This window comes from Cygnus olor, chromosome 12, assembly GCF_009769625.2.
Source record: "Cygnus olor isolate bCygOlo1 chromosome 12, bCygOlo1.pri.v2, whole genome shotgun sequence".
NCBI classification, from domain to species: Eukaryota; Metazoa; Chordata; class Aves; order Anseriformes; family Anatidae; genus Cygnus; species Cygnus olor.
In genome coordinates, this window is record NC_049180.1 from 18,891,994 (window position 1) to 18,911,721 (window position 19,728).

The 19,728-nt window shown below is 37.8% G+C and overlaps 1 protein-coding gene across 3 annotated transcripts; it reads left to right on the forward strand.

The window, feature by feature from the left end:
- Positions 1-119: 119 nt before the first annotated feature.
- N4BP1 (NEDD4 binding protein 1) lies at positions 120-18,668 on the forward strand. 3 transcript variants are annotated; one of them, XM_040571456.1, is made up of 8 exons: positions 120-505; positions 3,026-4,788; positions 11,817-11,947; positions 12,370-12,466; positions 14,254-14,361; positions 15,882-15,989; positions 16,181-16,237; positions 18,143-18,277. In XM_040571456.1, exons 1-7 carry the CDS (start codon positions 245-247, stop codon positions 16,200-16,202), a joined length of 2,490 nt encoding a protein of 829 aa, XP_040427390.1. In that variant the 5' UTR covers positions 120-244; the 3' UTR covers positions 16,203-16,237; positions 18,143-18,277. The 3 variants fall into 3 exon arrangements, with proteins under 3 accessions (XP_040427390.1, XP_040427388.1, XP_040427389.1); XM_040571454.1 differs by lacking the exon at positions 16,181-16,237 and having other exon boundaries at positions 18,143-18,668; XM_040571455.1 differs by lacking the exons at positions 14,254-14,361; positions 16,181-16,237 and having other exon boundaries at positions 18,143-18,668.
- The last annotated feature ends 1,060 nt before the right edge of the window (positions 18,669-19,728 follow it).

The following is a 19,728-nucleotide window of genomic DNA, read 5'->3' on the forward strand; positions in this document are numbered from 1 at the left end:
GCTGAGCAGCCCCAGCGAGCAGCGAGAGGCGGAGCGAGCCCTAGCCGACCGACGGGTGCGGTGGCCGCCGCCCTCCACGAGATGGCGGCGCGGCCGCGGACGGGGCGGTGCCGCCGCTGTTGCTGCTGCCGTCGCGGGATGATGACGCGCGGCCGCGGTGCGCCCGCCCGGGGATTCCCCGTGTTGTTGTCCCGCGGCCCGGCGGGATGCGAGGCCGGAGCGCGGCGCGGCGCGGCTGGCGCTGATGGCGACTCGCTGCGGGGCGGGCCGCGGCTCCCGGCCAGGGCTGGGGCCGGGGCCGGACGAGTTCACCGTCCCGGCGGAGAAAAGCCGCTTGCTGGAGGGGAGCCGGGGCCGAATCGAGGGCTTGTTCGAGGTGCGGCTGGCCGTGCTGGGGGCGCAGGAGGACTGGCGGGCCTCCCTCCCTCCGCCGGGCCGGCCGCCGGCCGCTGCCAGGATCTGGGTGCAGCTGGCGGGCGGCGGCAAGGCGGTGCGCTGCGCCAAGGTACGCGGATGCGGGTGGGCCGGGGACGCTGCCTGCAGGACCAGGAGAACGGGGCCTTCCGGGCGCGCAGGGCTGCCCCGCGCCGCTGACGCGGGCGGAGGAAGGGGAAGAGAAACGCCCGGGGACGAGTTCGCGGCCGCCGCCCCAGGAGCGGTTGCGCTGGGAGATGACGGCGGAGCTGCGAGGGGCCTCGGCGCCTGGCAGGGGGCCCGCGGCCGTGCCGAGAGGCGGCCAAGGCGCTTCCCCCGGGCGTTTCCTCCTGCCCTGCTCGGAGAGTTGCTGGGGACCGGCTGGGTGTTGCCAAGTGTCACGGTGCCTTGCACACGTAGCCCGTTCCGTGGCATTCAGGCAGCTGTTGGCAGGGCTCCAGCTTCGTGGAGCTGGCGCGTCCTCGGTGTGCGAGCCGGCAGGGCCAGCCCTCCGCGCCATAGCTCTCTTCCTAAGCGGGCGCTAAACTAACTAAAAAAGACTCGGCTAGGCCGTTCCTGTCTTTGCTTGTAACACTACTTGCTGTGAAGCCATAAATTGGTGGGGATCCTTAGCTTGTATTTTATGACTTAATTCACTCTGAGGACTACATTCCACTTTTAAATACTTGCTTCCTTACCTGTATAATGCAAAAAACGTCTAGGGAAAATATTATGAATGTTAAGGTTGTTGAATTAATTGACTCTGGCTCTAAGCCAATTTGCTTGTACAGTTGGGCTCAGAGACTTTAGAAACCGCTACAGGTAGCGTAAAGGATATTCCTCCTGAAAAACAGCAGATTATTTTAATCTTCTAATTATTTCTTTTCTTGGTCACATGGAAAATGCTTCTTACTCTACATACTTGAAAGGGTATGGGAGACTTTTCACTTCCGTGCAGAGCAGTCTTCAGACCCTATCTTGAGTTTCTTTTTTTAATCTCAGCAAAAGCAGTCATGTGACGGCTAAGGGACAAAACATGATTCTGTGGATTTGTTGCAGAAGCAGTTTGTGCTAGTACAGTCTTGAAGCATCCCGCCTCGATGTTTACTCTGATGTGACTCAGAGATGATAGAAAGTGGCCTTGCATTGTTGGTTACCTTGTAATGAACAGTTTCATTTAAAAGAGAAGTCGGTTTCGTTTAAAAGAGAATTTCAAATTCCCAGAGTAAGGAAAGACAATAAAAATTGGCCTGCTTGGGAATCTGCACATGCAATGACCGCAGCTTAGAAATTGGTTTCACTGTATTATACAATTTTAAGTGCAGAAAGGGACAACTTGGTGAAAAATGATGCTACCTGACTGAAAAAATAGTATAGTGTTTTGACAAAATTTCTGAACTATGATAGAATGAGGCAGTATAGTGAATTTACTTTAACTGTAGTAACTTCTGAGTGGCAAAAATCATAATGTGATATCTTTAACCTATTTAAATAAATAAAAAAATAACTTCTAGTCATGATTTCCATGTTTAACTCAGAACTAGCTTCTCAATCATTTGTCAGTATCATCTGCTTTTTCAAGACGCTGTGTTCCAAAGCTTTGTGAAAAGCTGCCTTGCTGCTAAGCTTTTAGTGTGATTTTTTTTTTGGTAGTAGGTGTTTTTGTCACTTGTAGCTTTAAAATTTAAATGTATTTTATTAATGTAATCTCTCAGAGTCCAGATAGTGTTTTTGTCTTATTTTAGCATAATTTTTTGATAGGACATATTTTAATGCATACTACTGGGGCTACTAGTTATGTCGTTGCCATACCACAGTGAGAAGTACAAAACAAAGAACACACATAACTACTTACAAGTATAGAATACCATTTCAATAAGCCTTTGGAAATTCTTCAGAAACTGTCTTTACAACCTCACACTTCATGCAGTGTGTATTGTCTGACCGAAGAATGGGGATGACAAATACATTCTGGCTTGCCTTTTTAAATAATAAATGCTTGCACTCTTTGCGCTAAAGACTGTGTGGAAAAATCAAGATTTGTTTCAAATGAGTTGACCTAGTAAATAAAAAAGAGGTGGCACAATTGAAAGCTAGCTAATCAATTTTTATTCAGTTCTGTATATAGCATAGATACTGTTCTGGAGCCCAATGGAATAAGTTACTCTGTAAATTAGCAGTAATATTAGCAGTAAAGTTGAATTTGGTGCAAATACCAAAATTTTAACCATTCTTAAATTTGAGATACAAATGGCAATGCCTGTACTTGTGTGATCGTGAGGGCTTCCAGATAGTAAGAGCTCTCAGAATCAAGAATGGTAAAGATTTTTTGCGTTAATAAAGTACATAATACAGTGTGTATAACTAATATACTCAGTTACTGTCCATCTCAAGTTAACTTATTTATAAAGAATGGGATGACAAAGGAAGTTATGTTCCATGAAATCTGTTTTAACACCTGTCTTCTCTTTGTTACCTGGTTTACTGGCAGTATTTACTTCGTCACATTTGCTGTGCTGGCTTTATTTTCTAATGTATTTCTCTGTTACTGAATAATTTTGTGTGTCAGTTTTTCATAAGTACTCATTCTGCTGTCTTTTTCTCCTCCTAGGAGTATATTAAGGGACTGTGTGAACCTGAACTCGAAGAAAAGCAGTACTACCCAAAGGACATGCACTGCATTTTTGTTGGCGCACAGAGTGTGTTTCTCAACAGTCTTATTCAGGATACCTGTGCTGATATAACAGTGATGGAAATAGGACTGCTTATTATTAAAGGGGGTGCAGAGGCTGTTGTTATGGCTCAAAGTCATGTTCAGCAGTTTGTGAACCTTTTCGAGAATAATGAAAGCTTACCAAGTGACAATGAATCAGAGATTAAAAAGCAATTTAGACAATTTGTGGAAGCACATGCAGATAAATATACAATGGATTTGCTAATTTTGCCTAGCTCACTAAAAAGAGAACTCCTAAGTCTCACGCAAACTGAATGTTGTGAGGCAGAGAGCAGTATCATAGATCTTACAGGTTCTGAGAGTCCAACAGAGTTTTTACAGGACAAAGCTTCCAAAGTAATTGTTACAAACAGAGATGGAAGAACAGGTGGTGAGGAAGCAAGAAACAATGCTGGGACACCTGTAACTGAACTTACAAAACAAATGGACACGGTGTTTTCTGATGCTCCTGAGACAAGTTTTGTTCCCATAAATGTTGTGCCTTCGTTAGAGGCAGTGGTGCCTAAAGAAAGGCAGTCATGTAAAAGAAGATCCTCTGATGCTGAGGAAAGGCTCCCTAAAAAGCAATTCTCTTTGGAAAATGACCAGGAAATGAAATCCACTTCCCACAGTGATCCTTCTGAGAAGGATGCAGTTATTGATTTGCTTTCAGGTAGCTGTGGTGAATTAGATGATCCCAATTACTTTATTAAAGAAGATGATGATATCAGTGAGGAAATGGAATATAAGATTCTTGTGAACTTTTTCAGAACAATGGGCTATTCCCAGAGTATTGTAGAAAAGGTTATTGGCATTCTAGGACAATCTGTGGAACCATTAACGTTGCTAGAAGAAATTGAAAAGGAAAACTTAAAATTTCAAAAAGAACATGAACTATCATCTCAAAAACCCAGAACTATAAATCCTCCTTTAGGAAGTAATGCAAATAATTCACAAAAACTAGAAGACAAAGGCATTTCTAGCAGTAAAAATCTACTTAAATCTGGTCATGCTTCAAAGGAGACAAAAAATGAACATCATAATATAAGAGATGTGCCAAGCACACAAGCTGATGGAGAAGATAAAATGCATACAGTGATATGCAAACCTGTTTCTCCTTCTGGTAAGAGTTCAACTCTATGCTGTAAGCAAAGAGATACTTACTGCTCTGGTAAGAATCACAGTTCAACATCAAGTGATACAGAAACTGATGGTGTTATAACTTTCAGCCCTATACAGTCAGGAGTTCCAAAAGATGTTGATTTTGTAGCCAGAGGGAGCTCAGATATGCAACGTATCTCAGCTAAGACTAAAACTGCAGCTCAGCAAAAATCTGCAGGGCTCTCAGCTGTACAGAATCTTCATCCTGTTGCTGAGGACCAGTTAGGACACAGCAGCTCTTCTCAAGTGAGATCGCGCAACCAACACCCTTTCCAAACATCAGATTTTGAAAAATTTACTACAGCCCATGTAAAAATACATCCTTCAAGTCCTGATAGAGAGACAGTGGGACCATACAGACGTCATATTGATCCTTCAGTTACCGGGGTTCAAAGATTCCTGGAATCTCTCAAAAAGCCATACAGGCTGGAGTTGAAAAACGAACCTGGGAATCCGTATTTAAAACATATCATTATTGATGGGAGCAACGTTGCAATGTCGTAAGTATTGTTCTTATCAGCTATCTCTTAAAGTTTAATAAACTTTCAAATGAAGTTGGAATAAAGAGGCTGCTGTGGCATAGGTAAAGTTTTTGCTAACTAGTTTCTTGGTGATCAGCAGTCCGTGTATTGTGTGGGGTCCTTCAGATACTGGTAATGGCTGCATAGATTAGTTATGGGAGAGTTTAATAATGAAAAGTTATGTGAGATAAACAGCCATTTTAATTTCTAACACGTTGCAATTTTTATAGTTTTTATTTCCCGTTTAATAAGTCATGTTTATGACTGACTTGTTGAAAATTAGTCACTGTTGAGATACAGTGCGTAGAAGGAAATTCAGAAGTTTTTAGCTGATTCGTTGTGTGACAATTAGAGCAATACACAAATTCAACTAATAATAGCGTGGTTGAGACGTATCATGAAACAATTCTTGTAGGATTAACTTTTGATTTAAAAAACATCCATGCTTTGAAGTTGATTAATTAGAATATGGAAAGGTTTGATTTAAAATGATTGGTGATTGCAATATTCTTGGAAAGATTTACCCTGTAGCCTTTTAAGTCCAAACTATTCTTCTTTGGTAGAATGTTGGTAATTTGTAAAACAGCTCAGATACATGAAACCCAAATATTAAAATCTGAAAAAAAAAAATAAATAACAGGGTGGTGGAATCTAAAACCAGCTATAGAGGTAAATGGGATCCTTTTTGATAACAAGACTTCTGAAAATGAAAGATCAGTTAACTCTACAGTATTTCTTACTATGCAACTGTTAAACTTGAAGGCTGATGTGTGCTCTTTTAAAGCTACCTACTTGGAATAATCAGTGTTCCATCTCGATACGTAATGCGTCAGTCCGAAGTAATTTCAGTGAGCTCTGTTGCAAGCAATTTTATGCATGAAACTTAACTTGCTCTCCTGGCACCTAAGAGAAAAATTGAGTTACCATCAATTTAAGAGTAAAGTGTGTTTTTTTTCCCACTTCTGCTTATAGAGTCTTGCAATTTTAAAGTGGCAGTTCTTGTATAATAGTAACATGCTTGTCCTTTGACAACATTGCATATTAGTGCTTGAATCTGCTTTTTTTTTTTGCAAATGTAGGTATCCATCCAAAAAACTCTCAGAATAAGGAACTGTGTGAGCACGCACGTACCTCATCTCCTATTACTCCTGTTATCTGAAAGAACATATGCAAACAGCAATACACAATTACAGGGTTGTTTGCTAATTTTAATAGATGCTGACAAGGCAGCATGCAGACAAACAAACCCTATGAAATGGGCACAGTTAAAAGATCAAGAAATCCCTTTCACTGACAGTGATGCAGGGATTTTCTGTTAGTATAGATATCTTCTAATTCCCTTTCCTGTTTTTCCCATTGTTTTCATTGTAGGCAACTTTGGAGAGTGCTGCCAATTACATTTTCTTTTCCTTTTTTTCTTTTAAGTTTACTATCATAACCAATTGGAATAGCAAAAATCAATTAGAACCTATATCTCTAAAAATTTAGTGGTTTGCGTGGTTGATTTTAACTTTTGTCTCATCAAAACTACCCTTGAATTGATTGCTGTTCTCTAGTCAGGAAGAAAATTGTTTTTTTTTTTCTCTTTATACTAAGTAGTTTTGACAGGCATGTCAAACTGTTTGTCAGTGCTTGCTTTGAGACTGTTTTCATAGTTTTAGAACATGAAAGTGTGAGCAATAATAAGTTTTACGCAGGATTTCTTCTTAATGAGGAAGTGGTAATTTTTAAGACCAAACTTTTTTTCCTCTGACAGTCTTTGTGCTCCACTGGTAAATGTAACAATAGGTAAGAGTAAACTTACTCTGAGAACTTATTATTTAAGTGTGTGTGTGTTTTCAAAGTTTCTCTGCTAAACATGCATAATCCTTCAGAGTACAAACATTAGTTTTCAAATGGAAACCTTGCTGCCAGAACCAAAAAAGAGCTTACTTTGAAAGGTCAGAAATCCTGAAGAGCCTTTTATCAGTCTTAGAGCTAGATCTAGGATACTAATTCTTGAATGGGGTGTTTTCTAATAGTAGGCTAGAATACTACCAGAGATTCCAGGAATTCTGTACAATGCCCATTTATGCTGAGAAAAACGTGTCTGGCTGATTAAGATGTCATCTATTTCTAGCTATTAGATAAAAGAAGTTTCCTTAAAGAATGGGTTTATATGCTGTTTAGGGGAAGAAAATATTTGGGGGGGGGGGATTATAATGTTATGTCCTGTAAGAAAATAATGTCAAAGTTTTGTCCTAAAATGAATTTGCTATTTTTGACAGCTTGTATAGTTGCATGGATGCATCTATATAAACACAGATCTGCATTTGCATGCACACAATTTTCTTGGGGGCGAAGATGCATCTAGTTTCAAAGAGATGGACAAAGATGCCCTTGGTTATTGTTCTTTCATGGTTATGAAGAGTCTACTGGAAATCCTAAATGCTTTACCAGAATTTATGGAATACCCAGACTTCCTCAATTGTTAGTGCTAATAAATGCTTCTAACTTCTTTTCTTTGCACAACATCTGTCTAATAATATGTGCGAATTTTGCTTAAGAACTGAAATTTTGAGACATTTTTGTGAAGTGCTGTTAGAACTGTTAATGCTCTTCAGCAAGTTTGGGAATCAATCTCAACTTCTAATATGTAACATACGATAACCTTGAAATTCCTGGACAAATATTCAGGAATATTGCTGCTGGTACTTTAAACTTATTTCATTTAACAGTACCTTATTACCTGTTTTTTAACAGGCTTTGTAAGTATTTGCACATGTTCCTGCTAGGTCACCATTTGTCCCCCATTCAGAACGAAGCATACTTTTTAAATGACTTAGCTTCAAATGCAAGTTAAGGAACAAGGATATAGTAATGTAGTCATAAAAAAATTTGTAGTTAGTCCAGAAATCTCTGCCATAGACTAATTGTCAAAAGTAAATCTAAGTAACTTTATGAGGAGGGGTGCAGGAAGGTTTCAAATATGTAACCTTTCCTACCAAGTGACAACTAATTGAAGGTGGTGATCATCCTTATAATAGATTTGCACACATTAAAGAGCATAGAGCTTGTTTGAGAGGGACAACAGTAAAACTTTTAAAGTCAATCACTGAAGGATTAATCAAATTAGGTGAGTAAGGTCTTCTGACATTTGACTTGCAGTCTTGCTAGCTTTGAAGGGGAAGCCCTACATGATCCATTACTCTTGTCGCTGCTTTAATTCAAGTACAGCATCTTGTTACAGTAAACAGTTCATAAAGCAAGCGTACTTCCTCATTGTTCAGACTCTGTTATTTAGGAAATAGTGATGTAGAAGTGCAAGTCACAACTGAGTCATAAGCTACCTTGAATTTTTTAGAAACATTTCCCAAACGTGTATTAGTGGAAGAGAAATGTAAATTTTTGGGGTCATGTAGAAATTAACAAATATACCACATCCTCTTTGTCTGTTTTTTTCTAAGTGCAGGGAGATTTTTTTATCTACATATTTAATCTGAAACTGTTAAACTCAGCATTCTGTTGTAAGAGAATGTATAGTTCTTCCCACAGAGAAGAACATTTATGACATGTCAGAAGATAAAGCCTAGTATGAAACATGGTGTTTTGACAAGATGTGTTTGCTTTAAGAACAACCAAATGCATCTAAAACCAATGAATTAACAAGGCAGTGAATAAGCACCCACTTAGTGCTCTGAAGGCTGAGACCAGAGTCTCCAGACTATCTTGTTTGTATATCCTTGTCAGTAAAAATAAATAAATAAATAAAATTGAGCATACACCCCCCAATACATGTATATAATTGACAAATGAATAAGTATATGTGCATTACTGAAGTTCTAATGTTTTCTTCGCTTGCCCCAATGGATTGTCTTGTGTACTCACTGGGGTGCATACTTAGGAGACCACTGCTGAAGGGCAGAGCAGCTGGGTCCCACTGATGTACAGACAGTCCCCAAATACAGTTCTGTAACATCTGCCTCCTGTTGCTCAACTAAATGAAAACTCTCCTTATGAAAAAAAAAAAGGTGGGTGGGGAAAGCAGTGGGCGGAGGAACCAACCAAAAGTAGCAGAATGATAGATGTTTAAACATCCTACTGAATCAATGCAGGGGAGCTTGTGTGTTGGCTTGTTTTTTTTGTGTGTGTTTTGTTGTTGTTTTAATGTAGTTATTCTGCAGCTTCCTTCTGGCTAAATCAAGCCTCGTTATTTTCTTACATCTTAGAAGGTGAAAAATTGTTTTCAATTTTGCTTTGAATTGTTTTCAGTTTTGCTTCTCAGTACCTTGAGGTTATGGACATCCCTTTCCATTCATATGTATTTTTGCACCCTAAGTGTCATGACTGTTTTTTTTAAGGCAGATACAAATGCTTTGCTCACAAGCTTGGACTAGGGCTGAATGGGCTTGAATCTCCACTTGCATTGGGTCTTAACTCTGGAAAACTGCAAGAAGCTGAAGAATTTTTCTCTTGTCACATGCAGCCCAGTAAAAACTGCATATTAATATATTAATGCTAACTGTAGTTTCAGTATTTATTGAATGAGAAGGAGCCCAGTTTACTCCAACTGCTAAGAAGTATTTTTTTAAAACTGCCTCTTTTTCTGTGCTAAAAACAGACCTTTCAGGGTAGACTGAAGTGTCCAGATAGTTAGCAGGTCATTTTAAAGTAAATGTTACTAAATTGCTGAAGAAACTCAGAACAGAATAAAAGTAATTTGATGGAATTAGAATTTTTGCTAGAATGGCTTGTGAATTGTGATACATGCTTTCCTTAATGTCATTACAGAACCAAAGGGAAGACTTTACGTGTCCTGGAAAGCAATCTGCTGTTTGCTGCTTTAAGTTCTCCATGATCATCTCTTCTTTATCTTTAGAAATACCTATTTAGGGTCATCCTAGGTGTTTAAAGAACTCGGATAGCTGATAGTATTTACAGTGGCAGTTAGGGAACGGGTGCAGTCTTTGAGATGGATGTCTTGAAAAGACCACCTTGCTGTGATGACCTGCTGTCCTTCAAACACCTACCTAGTTCAAATAAAGTATCAGATTTCTGCTTATCTAGCACTAATGTATTTATTCATGTTACAGCCTAGCTTAATTCTACATGGTATTTGAGAAAGTGTATTGTTTCTAATAGCATATTTGCTTTTTATTTTTAATCGCTTCAGAGCGGGAGTTGGTGATCATGGGGTAAAAATCAGGAGCTGCTGCTGTGGGTTTCTTTCTGGCTGCCTTGCGTGAAAACATTTAAAAATTTAGAATACAGTCATGTAGTAGTTAGCAGATGTTAAGGTTAAAAATGGGAGAATGCAGAATTAGAGAAAGCATGTTCAACATGAACACTGAGACCTTTGCATCTCTTGAAGTCCAGCCGAGAACCATTTAAATAGTAAAAGTATTTAACAAAGCTTTTCGGGTTACTGAGTGGGATATCCAACACTAAACTAGAGGGACAATGACTGCCCTTAGGTTTGATCTAGAAGGCTTACGAGGAATCTCTCTCCTGTGACAACGAGATTTTTCTCTGCTGTTAATTTTAGTAGGACAAGTGTAGCATATCTGTTCTCCCCCCCAAACTGTTAGTAAGTCAGATGTTCTGCCTTTTATAGTTCAGATGTAGCTTACTAATTTTTCTGCCCTTCTGCATAAAATGGTTCTCTCTGAACTTAGTCAGAATCTTAATAGATTCACATTTTGATACATTTATTGTAAAGGGCATACAGAAATTTGAAAGGGGTTTCTTGAATCCTACTAAAGGCTGAATTTCACTGTAAAATAGTTGAATGGAGATCTTGTAGAGAACTTAGTGTTTAGAAGACTTCCTGGTTGGTTAAACTAGGGGTTTAAAGATAAGATTTCATTCAAAACTAATAAGGCTTATGATTAGGTTTATATTAAGCCTAATATTATACATTAGTTGAAGAACAGTTTAAAATATGAATACCACTTACTACAAAGTGATTGTTGGAACAGTGATTGAACATCTAACTCAAAATATAGAATATGAACTACTTTGTAAGAGATGCTTTGTATGTTTATGCCATCAGTTCTCAATTATAGTGTGTTTTAATCAGCCTAAATGTCTTTTCTATGTATGTCTTTGTTTTGTCGAAGTCTAGCCTCCAATATATTTAGCCTTATGTAAGCTCCTAATAGGTGTTTTGTAGGAGTTTATTCTAGAGGTAGCTTTTGTTCCATCTTCTGTGCTTTATTTTATGGTGTTTCTTTATTCTCTTGAAGCTCAATTCCTGGAGTCTAGTCACACAAAGGAGGACTTCCTGCCATTTATTAAATAGATAATTGGATAGATCATTGGATAATTCATATTGGGAAGGACCTTACAGGGTTATCAACTCTATCCTCTGCATCATTCATAGTAGGAAATTGTTGATTTTCATGGAAGTCACTTAATTGAGTTGCAAAAAACAAGTAGAGCATCTTACTTTCTAAAGGAGAAAGGATTGCCACATACAGTGTTTTGAAACTTTCTCCAGAGAAGTTTTGTTATTTTGTTTGAAAATAGTAGCTGAGTTGGTTGAAATGAAGGGAAAGGAGGCCCTAACATCTTAGATTATCATAGAATTTCTCAGAGTTAATCCTGGGATACCACTTAAAGGTTTTGTTTCATTTTGTATTAGGACTGTATTTGGAACTATCATATATATACATGCTGATTGTTTTAATGTATAACCAATAGGTTTTTTGAAACCATTGCTATTAGCCTCTTTTTAAAGGTAAATCCACTTCTAATTACTTAGGTATTGCTGTGCTAAGAAAACTTAAAGGGGACTGAGCTATGTTAAGTTGCAGGTGACATTTCTATTCTCTTCTTGTTCAAAAGACATTTTTCAATTTATAAGATTCCTCATCTGTAACGTTAATCAACCTTTATTTTGCTGAGGCTGTAGGTATAATTTTCAACTTCACATTGCGATGTTCTGTTCTGTTTTCTTTGTATTCATAGACTCTATTGAACTTAATCTCATCACTTTTTTCTTCCCATTCCTTCCGTTCCTCCCCAAGTCATGGTTTAAAGAAATTCTTCTCCTGTCGAGGAATTGCAATAGCTGTTGACTACTTCTGGAAACGTGGCCACAGAAATATTACTGTATTTGTTCCACAGTGGAGAACAAGACGCGATCCTTCCATTACAGGTAAGGCAAATAGTTTCCTGATGTTTTCTTTATTTAAAGTAAATTGTAACTAATTATTGGGGTATTTCTTTGAAAATAAATGAAAAAGAAAGCATGAGCAGTGTTTGGCTGTTCAGCATGAGTAATCTGATTTCAACGTACAGTGTGAGGCACTCTGAAATGCTGTTTAACTGCTAGGCCATACCATAAGTGGAAGCCCTCTTTTAATTATTTTTGTTTGCCCTTTAATTTCTTGTTCAACATCTTCCTCTTCTGTTTCTATATTAGTAATTCTCCAACTATCAATGTCATTTCTGTAAATTAATAGGTACAAAAATAACCCATCTTCTCTGATAATTATATCAGACTAATTGTCATCTATAAATAGCTTAAGAGGAAAGCTTTTGTTTTTAAAACTGAACAGTTGTTTCATGTTTTAACAGAACAGGATTTCTTAACGCAGCTCCAGGATGTTGGAATATTGTCTTTAACCCCTGCAAGGATGGTTTTGGGAGCAAGGATTGCTGCTCATGATGACAGGTGCGGAATATGCATAGTTATAAAATCTTTAAACCCAACTAATGGTTGTAAAAGCTTAGTACTTCATGATCGGTAGTACTGGCCAGCTGTTCAGTCTGTCTAAACAGAGCTCTGTGCATTCAACACAAGACTGAGCTTTATTTATAAAATTGTTTCTTATAACAGTGCAAGAAAGTAAATCTCTTAATATTTTTGTACATACTGTTTGCTACTTTCTGTGAATTTCTGAAAATTCTCATGGCAATTGTAAGAAAAAAAGTGAATCCATTTCAAATGTCATGACTTACGTTGAGGAAGAAATGAATCTTCCAGTAAGGTTTTTATGCTTTACTGATAATTGATTTATCCCTGAATCACCTCTTAAGTTTGGGGAGCGCTAACATAAATTAGCTGCTGTTCAGGTAATATATATTTTTTTCTCTTAAGTCATTATTGCATATAAATACAGGTGTATACTTGTTCCAGTGTATTTGTAACAATGTGTGGGCTATTCAATTTCCAAGTTAATTTCAGCACCCAAGTTTAGCTTCAGACTGTGGGAATCATTTTTCAATGAACAATGCACTACTAAGCTTTAGGTCTTATTGTGGGTGTAGCAGGGTGTGCTAGTGATTTCATTGGTATTGCCAAATTTTGCCAGTCTTGATACACAGTTAGAAGAACGAAATAGTTAAGGGGGTTTTGTGCTGATTTTTTCCCCTCAACAACCATCTTTCCTAATTGTGCTTGGATGAGCAGTTTGTAGCTTTGAAACTGTTGCTGACAGCAAATGCAGTGTTCTAACTAATAATCAGTCATACTTTTCTCTGACTGCAGAATTGTCAAGTTCTTTACACCATGGGCAATGCTTATTTTGTTAATTGTACAGTCATGTACCTGAGTGCAAAATTTGATATGCAATAGCTAAATTAAGTGCTCTATACTTTAAAACAGAGGAACTCCAATCTCTTAATGATGTAGCAAAAACAATCCCAGTAGGTTGTAGAAGACAGCCAAGTTGGATTTGGTTACACACTAATATTTTTATATACACCTGGCTTTCATATATAATGCTGTGCAGGTGCAGTAATTTTATTTGAGATTACTGTGGAAATGAATGTTATGATAACATACTTGCATTTTGTTCAGAAGTGTAATCATCTGTCTTCAAAAAAAAAAAAAAGAGTAACATCTATTATCTTGTTAATAAAGTCTCCACACAGTGTTTCAGCTAGCAAAAAGCTTATTTTCAGACAGGTAAAAATCATGGGTTTTTCTAAATAAATTAATAGTTAGTTTGTCATTATTTAACAACAAAATGGTAGCAGCACTCTGTTAGCAAATGTTGACAAAGCAAATAATTAAGTAACATGCATAATACTATCTTGGAGGACACAGTCATTAAAGTTAAAACAAGAAGGTATGTCAAAAATAAGTTTGGGTTAGAATGTTTAGTGAATATTGTACTCTTTTGTAAAGCAAGCAATGTACGTCTACAAATATCTCAGAATCAGATGAATCTGTGGGTTTGGGGGGGGGGTTGTGGTTTTGTGGTGTTTGTCATCCCCCCCACAAATGAAAAAAGCCTCCATAAAGATTCTACTGCACTAAATAAATAAATGCTACCTAAAACTTTGTTGTTTAAAGCTATATAATGGGTCAAAATGAAGTAATTTTCTGGTAATTCAAATGTTTGTTTTCATGTAAATAAGTTACTTTTGGATGGTGAAAATATGTAGTTTTCTAGATCTTTGAATAATTTTCAGCACAGCAGACTACCTTAACTGTCTTGGAAATGAATGTTACAGATTTTTATTACATCTTGCTGATAAAACTGGAGGTGTCATTGTGACTAATGATAACTTCAGAGAATTTGTGACAGAATCATTTGCCTGGAGAGAAATTATTCAGAAAAGGTAATTACTTAGATTTCTATGAAAGTTTAAAGAATGTCTGTCCTTACAGTTGTAGGCACTATAATTAAAAAATAAAAAAAAAAATAAAAATCCCACAGGAAGGTAATCTGTGATGCAATTCTGGTAGAAATGAAGAAATTACTGTTTGTTTCACTACTTTGATTAATGGCCTTATAATTGTGTGTTGAGTAGCCTAATGTTCCTATTATTCATGTATCCTCTAATACATGTCTGTTAATTGCTCATGTAAGTATCTCTTAATTGCTCATGTAAGTAGAAACTCTGTATGGCAGCCAAGTTATGTCTCTTCTGAAATTCAGTGTCACGTCCTGTTAGAGTAGTATCCTGTTAGGTCCGTTCTCACAGTCTTTCTTGTTACGCATTTCATTTCTTCAAGGAGATATAATGGCTGATGCAGACGCACAGTGTCACTGTTAAGGTTTCAGAATCACTCACACTTAACTGTAGTACAACAAATAGGCATGGCAAAAACAACGTAATGAACACTTGCAACATATCCCTGCAGCTGTCTCTCTGCAATTGTTGTGTCCTGTGGGTTTAGATAAGTTTGCTTAGCTGTCAAGTATTCCTGTTTCAATTTGTAGATTCTCTGGGGATTATAGTTTCTCCTGTGAACTTCTTTTGTTGTTGCTTTTTTTCCTCCAGTTAGATCAGGCCCCCTTACTATTAAAGGATGGTCTTCTGTTAATCTGCCTAAATTTCCTATTAGTCTCTCAATTTTCCTGATAACCTTCTGAGCATACATCTACAGCAGTGACTGGGTTCTGCATAGGCATACTGAAATACATAATTGAAAACTAGATAAGAACTCAAGCAAGTCACATAGATATTTTTGCTATTTCTTTAGCAAGTTTTACCCAAGTCAGGTTCTGTTCTCATATGCTACTTTAGCAAGAATACTTAGCACGTCATTCTTAGGCTGTGGGTTTTTTTTTTTTCAAGATCTTGTGTTAACATCTGCTATTAGTTTTACTTCTGGGGAAATTCCACTATACCAAATCCTCTTCTCACAGACAAATTTTAGTTGAACTGGTTTCTTTGAATGCAGATTTCTCACTGTCCCAAAATGATTCCAGAAAAAAGGCTTCTTTGTCTCTTAACTGTAAGCATCTATACAATGTTTGTTGGTTGTCCGGCTTTCTGATAACACGAGCATTTTTTGCTACATGTTTGAGGATCCTTACAAGTTTGAAAAAAAAACAATCCTTTCTAATCAACTAGAAAATTCCATCCTGTTCCCTGCAGTCACCCAACAGGTGTTGTCAAAAAAAAAAAAACCCTCAGTACTTTGCAGTGCAGTGGGAATAAGCGTCCATAAAATTTTGTTGACAGTGAATGCTGGTTGTAATTAAAGTGGGTATTCACTAGTTAAGCTTCAGTAGCTCCTGATATGGTAGGAAGTGTTTGCTCTAAGAGAGGTTGTCTTGTGCTTTGGAGGTGAAGGGTGGGGAGTGGTGAATTCGTTGTTAGTGAAGATTGTTGAAAGAACTCTCTTGCAGGTTGCTCCAGTACACTTTTGCGGGGGACATATTTATGGTTCCTGATGATCCTTTGGGAAGAAACGGACCTAGATTAGATGACTTCCTTCAAAGTGAAGGCTGTTCCAGGTATAAGCACCATTTTCTCTTTTTTTTTTTTTTTTGGGACAGTTATGATTTCAAATGGGAACTGACCTGTTTTTGTGGCTCACTTGAAGACTTCTTTAGACCTATATAGTAACGGTACAGTGAAGTCAGACCAAAACACTGTAGCATGTAGTTGCTTAACAAAAACATGTTTTTTTTCCCTGTTACTTCAGTCAGTTCAGAAAGTGCTGGTGACATTTGCATCAACATCTCTCTCAGAACTAAGATAAGTAAGACAAATGCCTTAACTTCCTCTGAGGTTTTGACTGTGGTGGCTTTCATGTAAAGGTGGTCCAAGCAGCGTGTTAGTAATTGCCTAAACCTACTGGTAGTTTGGGTATGTGGTGGTCTGCCTGCTAATTACAGTGTGGTGGTATTTAAAATATTTTGGTTGATCACTTACTCGTTATTCATAGTGGGACAAGGGGTATTACAAAAGAAACACTCTGAATTCATATTCTTTGTCACAGGAGAGGCATTTCACTTCGCACTTGAGGGTATGGTACCGATAAATCCGTTTTGGAGAGCTGTTGCTATTAAGTGCATTCATATTTGATTCATAATTTTTAATATTAATAAACATATTGTTACTTAAGATTATTTTACTCTGTGCATGGATTCATAACTATGAATTTGCTCTCCATTATGTGCCAAGATTTGAGAATGGTTTTACTGTTTTTGCACAAGAAATTAAGGTGATCTTTGCTCTTCTTTCACCAGCTCAGAAATTATAAATACTAATGGCAGTGAAGAATAATGAGAGAGGTTTTCAGAAACAAGTGAAGGAATTAAAAATCAGTGATACAAAATGCAAACACGTGCACTTCGGGATTAATGAAAAGTATAAGCAGGAATATTGGCTACTGAAAACCTTTGAGGAAGAGGAGATGTCTATATCAATAGGTTGTAGGTTGACTTGAAGATAACCGTGTAATGTTGACATTAAAAAAAGGAAGTGTGGTACTGGAATTGCAAAAGGAAAAGCTGGGCAAGTACTGAAGCTCTAATATAAAGCCCTTATGAGATGTTATTTGGAACATTGTTTTAGCTGCCTGTGTCCAAGGAAAATCAAGTGATAACAGTGTGTCCTGAGGTGGCTGTGATTGTGGAAGTAGGGAAGGGGAGTGTTGGGGGAAACAACCTCTTTTGAAAGGAGTCTAGAAGAGCTTGGTTTCCTACCTGGAAATTTGGAACCGGAAATTGATTTTGGTTTGTGGGTTTGTGGTGGTCTGTATTAAACAAACAAAACCCAAGACAGAGAAAAGGTGCCAGTGTAAAAAGTTTATTTTGTTCCTTCCCTGTGACTTTTCTGAGTTAAATGGCACCATTGGTTGCTGGGCCTAAGATCAGAAACTGGAAGGATCTTAAGCAATCAGAGAACTGTTCCATGCTGAGTAGTGGGAGGTGGTACCCTAAATGCTTTTAAAATAGAGCCCTGTAATTTTTATAGTTTCCCCCTGGTCATAGGAAAATGGACTGTAATGTGATTTCCAGTTCATGCTTCTGTGTTATTTTGGTGATGTCTGAAGTAGAATTGGCCCTAAATTTAGCAGTTTTGAGTAGCTACAACTTTTTAAATAGTCTGAAATGAAATCTCAATAATTAAGATATTCAGATCCTGAAAAACTTTATTGCCCCACTAAGGATATTAAATGAGAAATACCTGGCTTTGACCTAAAAATGGGCACAGCTGACAGCTCTCAGTCATGAACAAAAGTAGATGAGGAATGATCTTGTGGAGCAGCTGAAGCCCTCCGGTCTGTCCACGTTTTCACGTGTTCTGAGTCAGAGTATATGCGTTCAGTACATCCATTTAGCTCTATGATACTGGTGTTGATACTTCCATAAAATGAGCTTTGACTATTGCTGTATTCTGCCAAGTAAATGTCCTATTATTCACACCATATTGGAAATAGTCCTAGATAATGTTGTTAAGCATGCCAGACTCAAGCTGAAAAATGTTTTAGCTACAGTTTTGCTTCACTTTTGGAATCAAGGGATACGCATTTTTCAGTCAGTAGCTAGCTGAGCAGCAGTGAAGTATAAGAGCTGCAGGCTTTTTTTCTTTCTGTGGTTGTACAGACACAGCATTCCCTCTACCTTAATTTAACCTAAACTTTAATTTTGTTCCGCAGAGATTTTCTGTCAGGACAAAAAGCTTTACAGAACAGTGGACAATATTCTTCTGAGACACCTGTCTTCATGCAAGTCCCCAAACCAACCAGTAGCAGTCGACAGCCTAAAAACCGAGTACACGGTGATTGTTCAGCAACGTGGCTTCCGCTGGAAACAAACATGAAGGCTTGTCTAGCAATTCCACCCCAGAGATCTGCCTCAGAAACAGTACAGCTAAGAGAAGCCCTGAGAAAAATATTTCCTGATTATGAGCAGAGACAAAAGATTGATCAAATACTAGCTGATCACCCATTCATGAGAGATCTTAATGCACTGTCTGCCATGGTGCTTGACTGAATACCATGCAGGGTTTTTATATCACAACTGATCTGATTAACAATGAATGTCAATGTGAAGAAAAATGTTGCTCTATTACTTTGTGAATATTCAGAACCTAATTTTATTTGTATAAACAAAGGTATTTTGTGTATGTTCTGTTGCTAATAGATGCCAGTTTTTGGTAAATTAAAAACTGCTGCTACTACAGATTTGTATTAATATTTTCTATGAAAAATTCTTCTGCTTCCCTTTAATTGCTTGTTAAAGCAGTAGCAGATCTAAAGAACTGCTGTCACTTTAAATAGTGTGTTAGCACACAAACTCTAAGGGGATAAGTCATATCATAGGTCTAAAAATGACTCATTTTCAGATATGTTTTCCAGATGCATGGACAAGATCCTATAAGATAAGCCATGCACCTGTCAGATATTGTTGTTTTGTATCTAGGGTATAGATATTTTTAGAAAACCTATGCTCTTATAGTAGTACCTCCTTCGCTTACAAACCTTCACATATTTCTCCATAAAAATACAAGCAGACCCTTCTAACATTTCCAGATGCAAGGGCTGCTGTATAATGTATATGTGTACCTGCTTTCCTTAGGCCTGCATCATTTATTTTGGAAATAGTCTATACTCCTAAGGTATGTGGACAACCATTTGAAGATCTGCTGTGTGGGAGTCTGGTGTACTGTTGCAGTACTGTCACAAGATGGCATTATTCATCTGTTGGTTTGTAGTGTTCTAAAGCAAGGTTACTGACCTGTACTCAAAAGTGCTAGTTTTTCTATAAAGAAAGATTAAAATGCAAGACAGATAACAGTACGTGTTGCTGTGGATAAAACCGAACATTATATGAAGAACTTAAGGATGCTAAGCAGTCTTCTGATATCACAGCTGACTAGTAAGCTTTTTATACGTGGCTAAAATGTCTCTTCAGTCTATGGACACTGACCAAAAAAAATGCACTTGTTCATCCAGATTGTGGGATACTACGTTAGAGTAGTTAGAAGGAAGGCTTCAGCAGGAAAATTTAAAACCACAACTCCCATCATTTGAAGTTACTTGTAAAAGATCTTAAAAGATCTGTGATATTAACATTGCTTTCAAATTAGAAATTCTTCTGACCATCAATACACTTTCAGAATAACTTAACTATCTTTAACAATCTGTGCTGTTTCTGTTTGTCTTTGCCCTGCCTATTTGAACTAAGAATGCTATGATCGGCTATTAACAGAATGTGATGCTGTTTGTTTATATAGAAATGA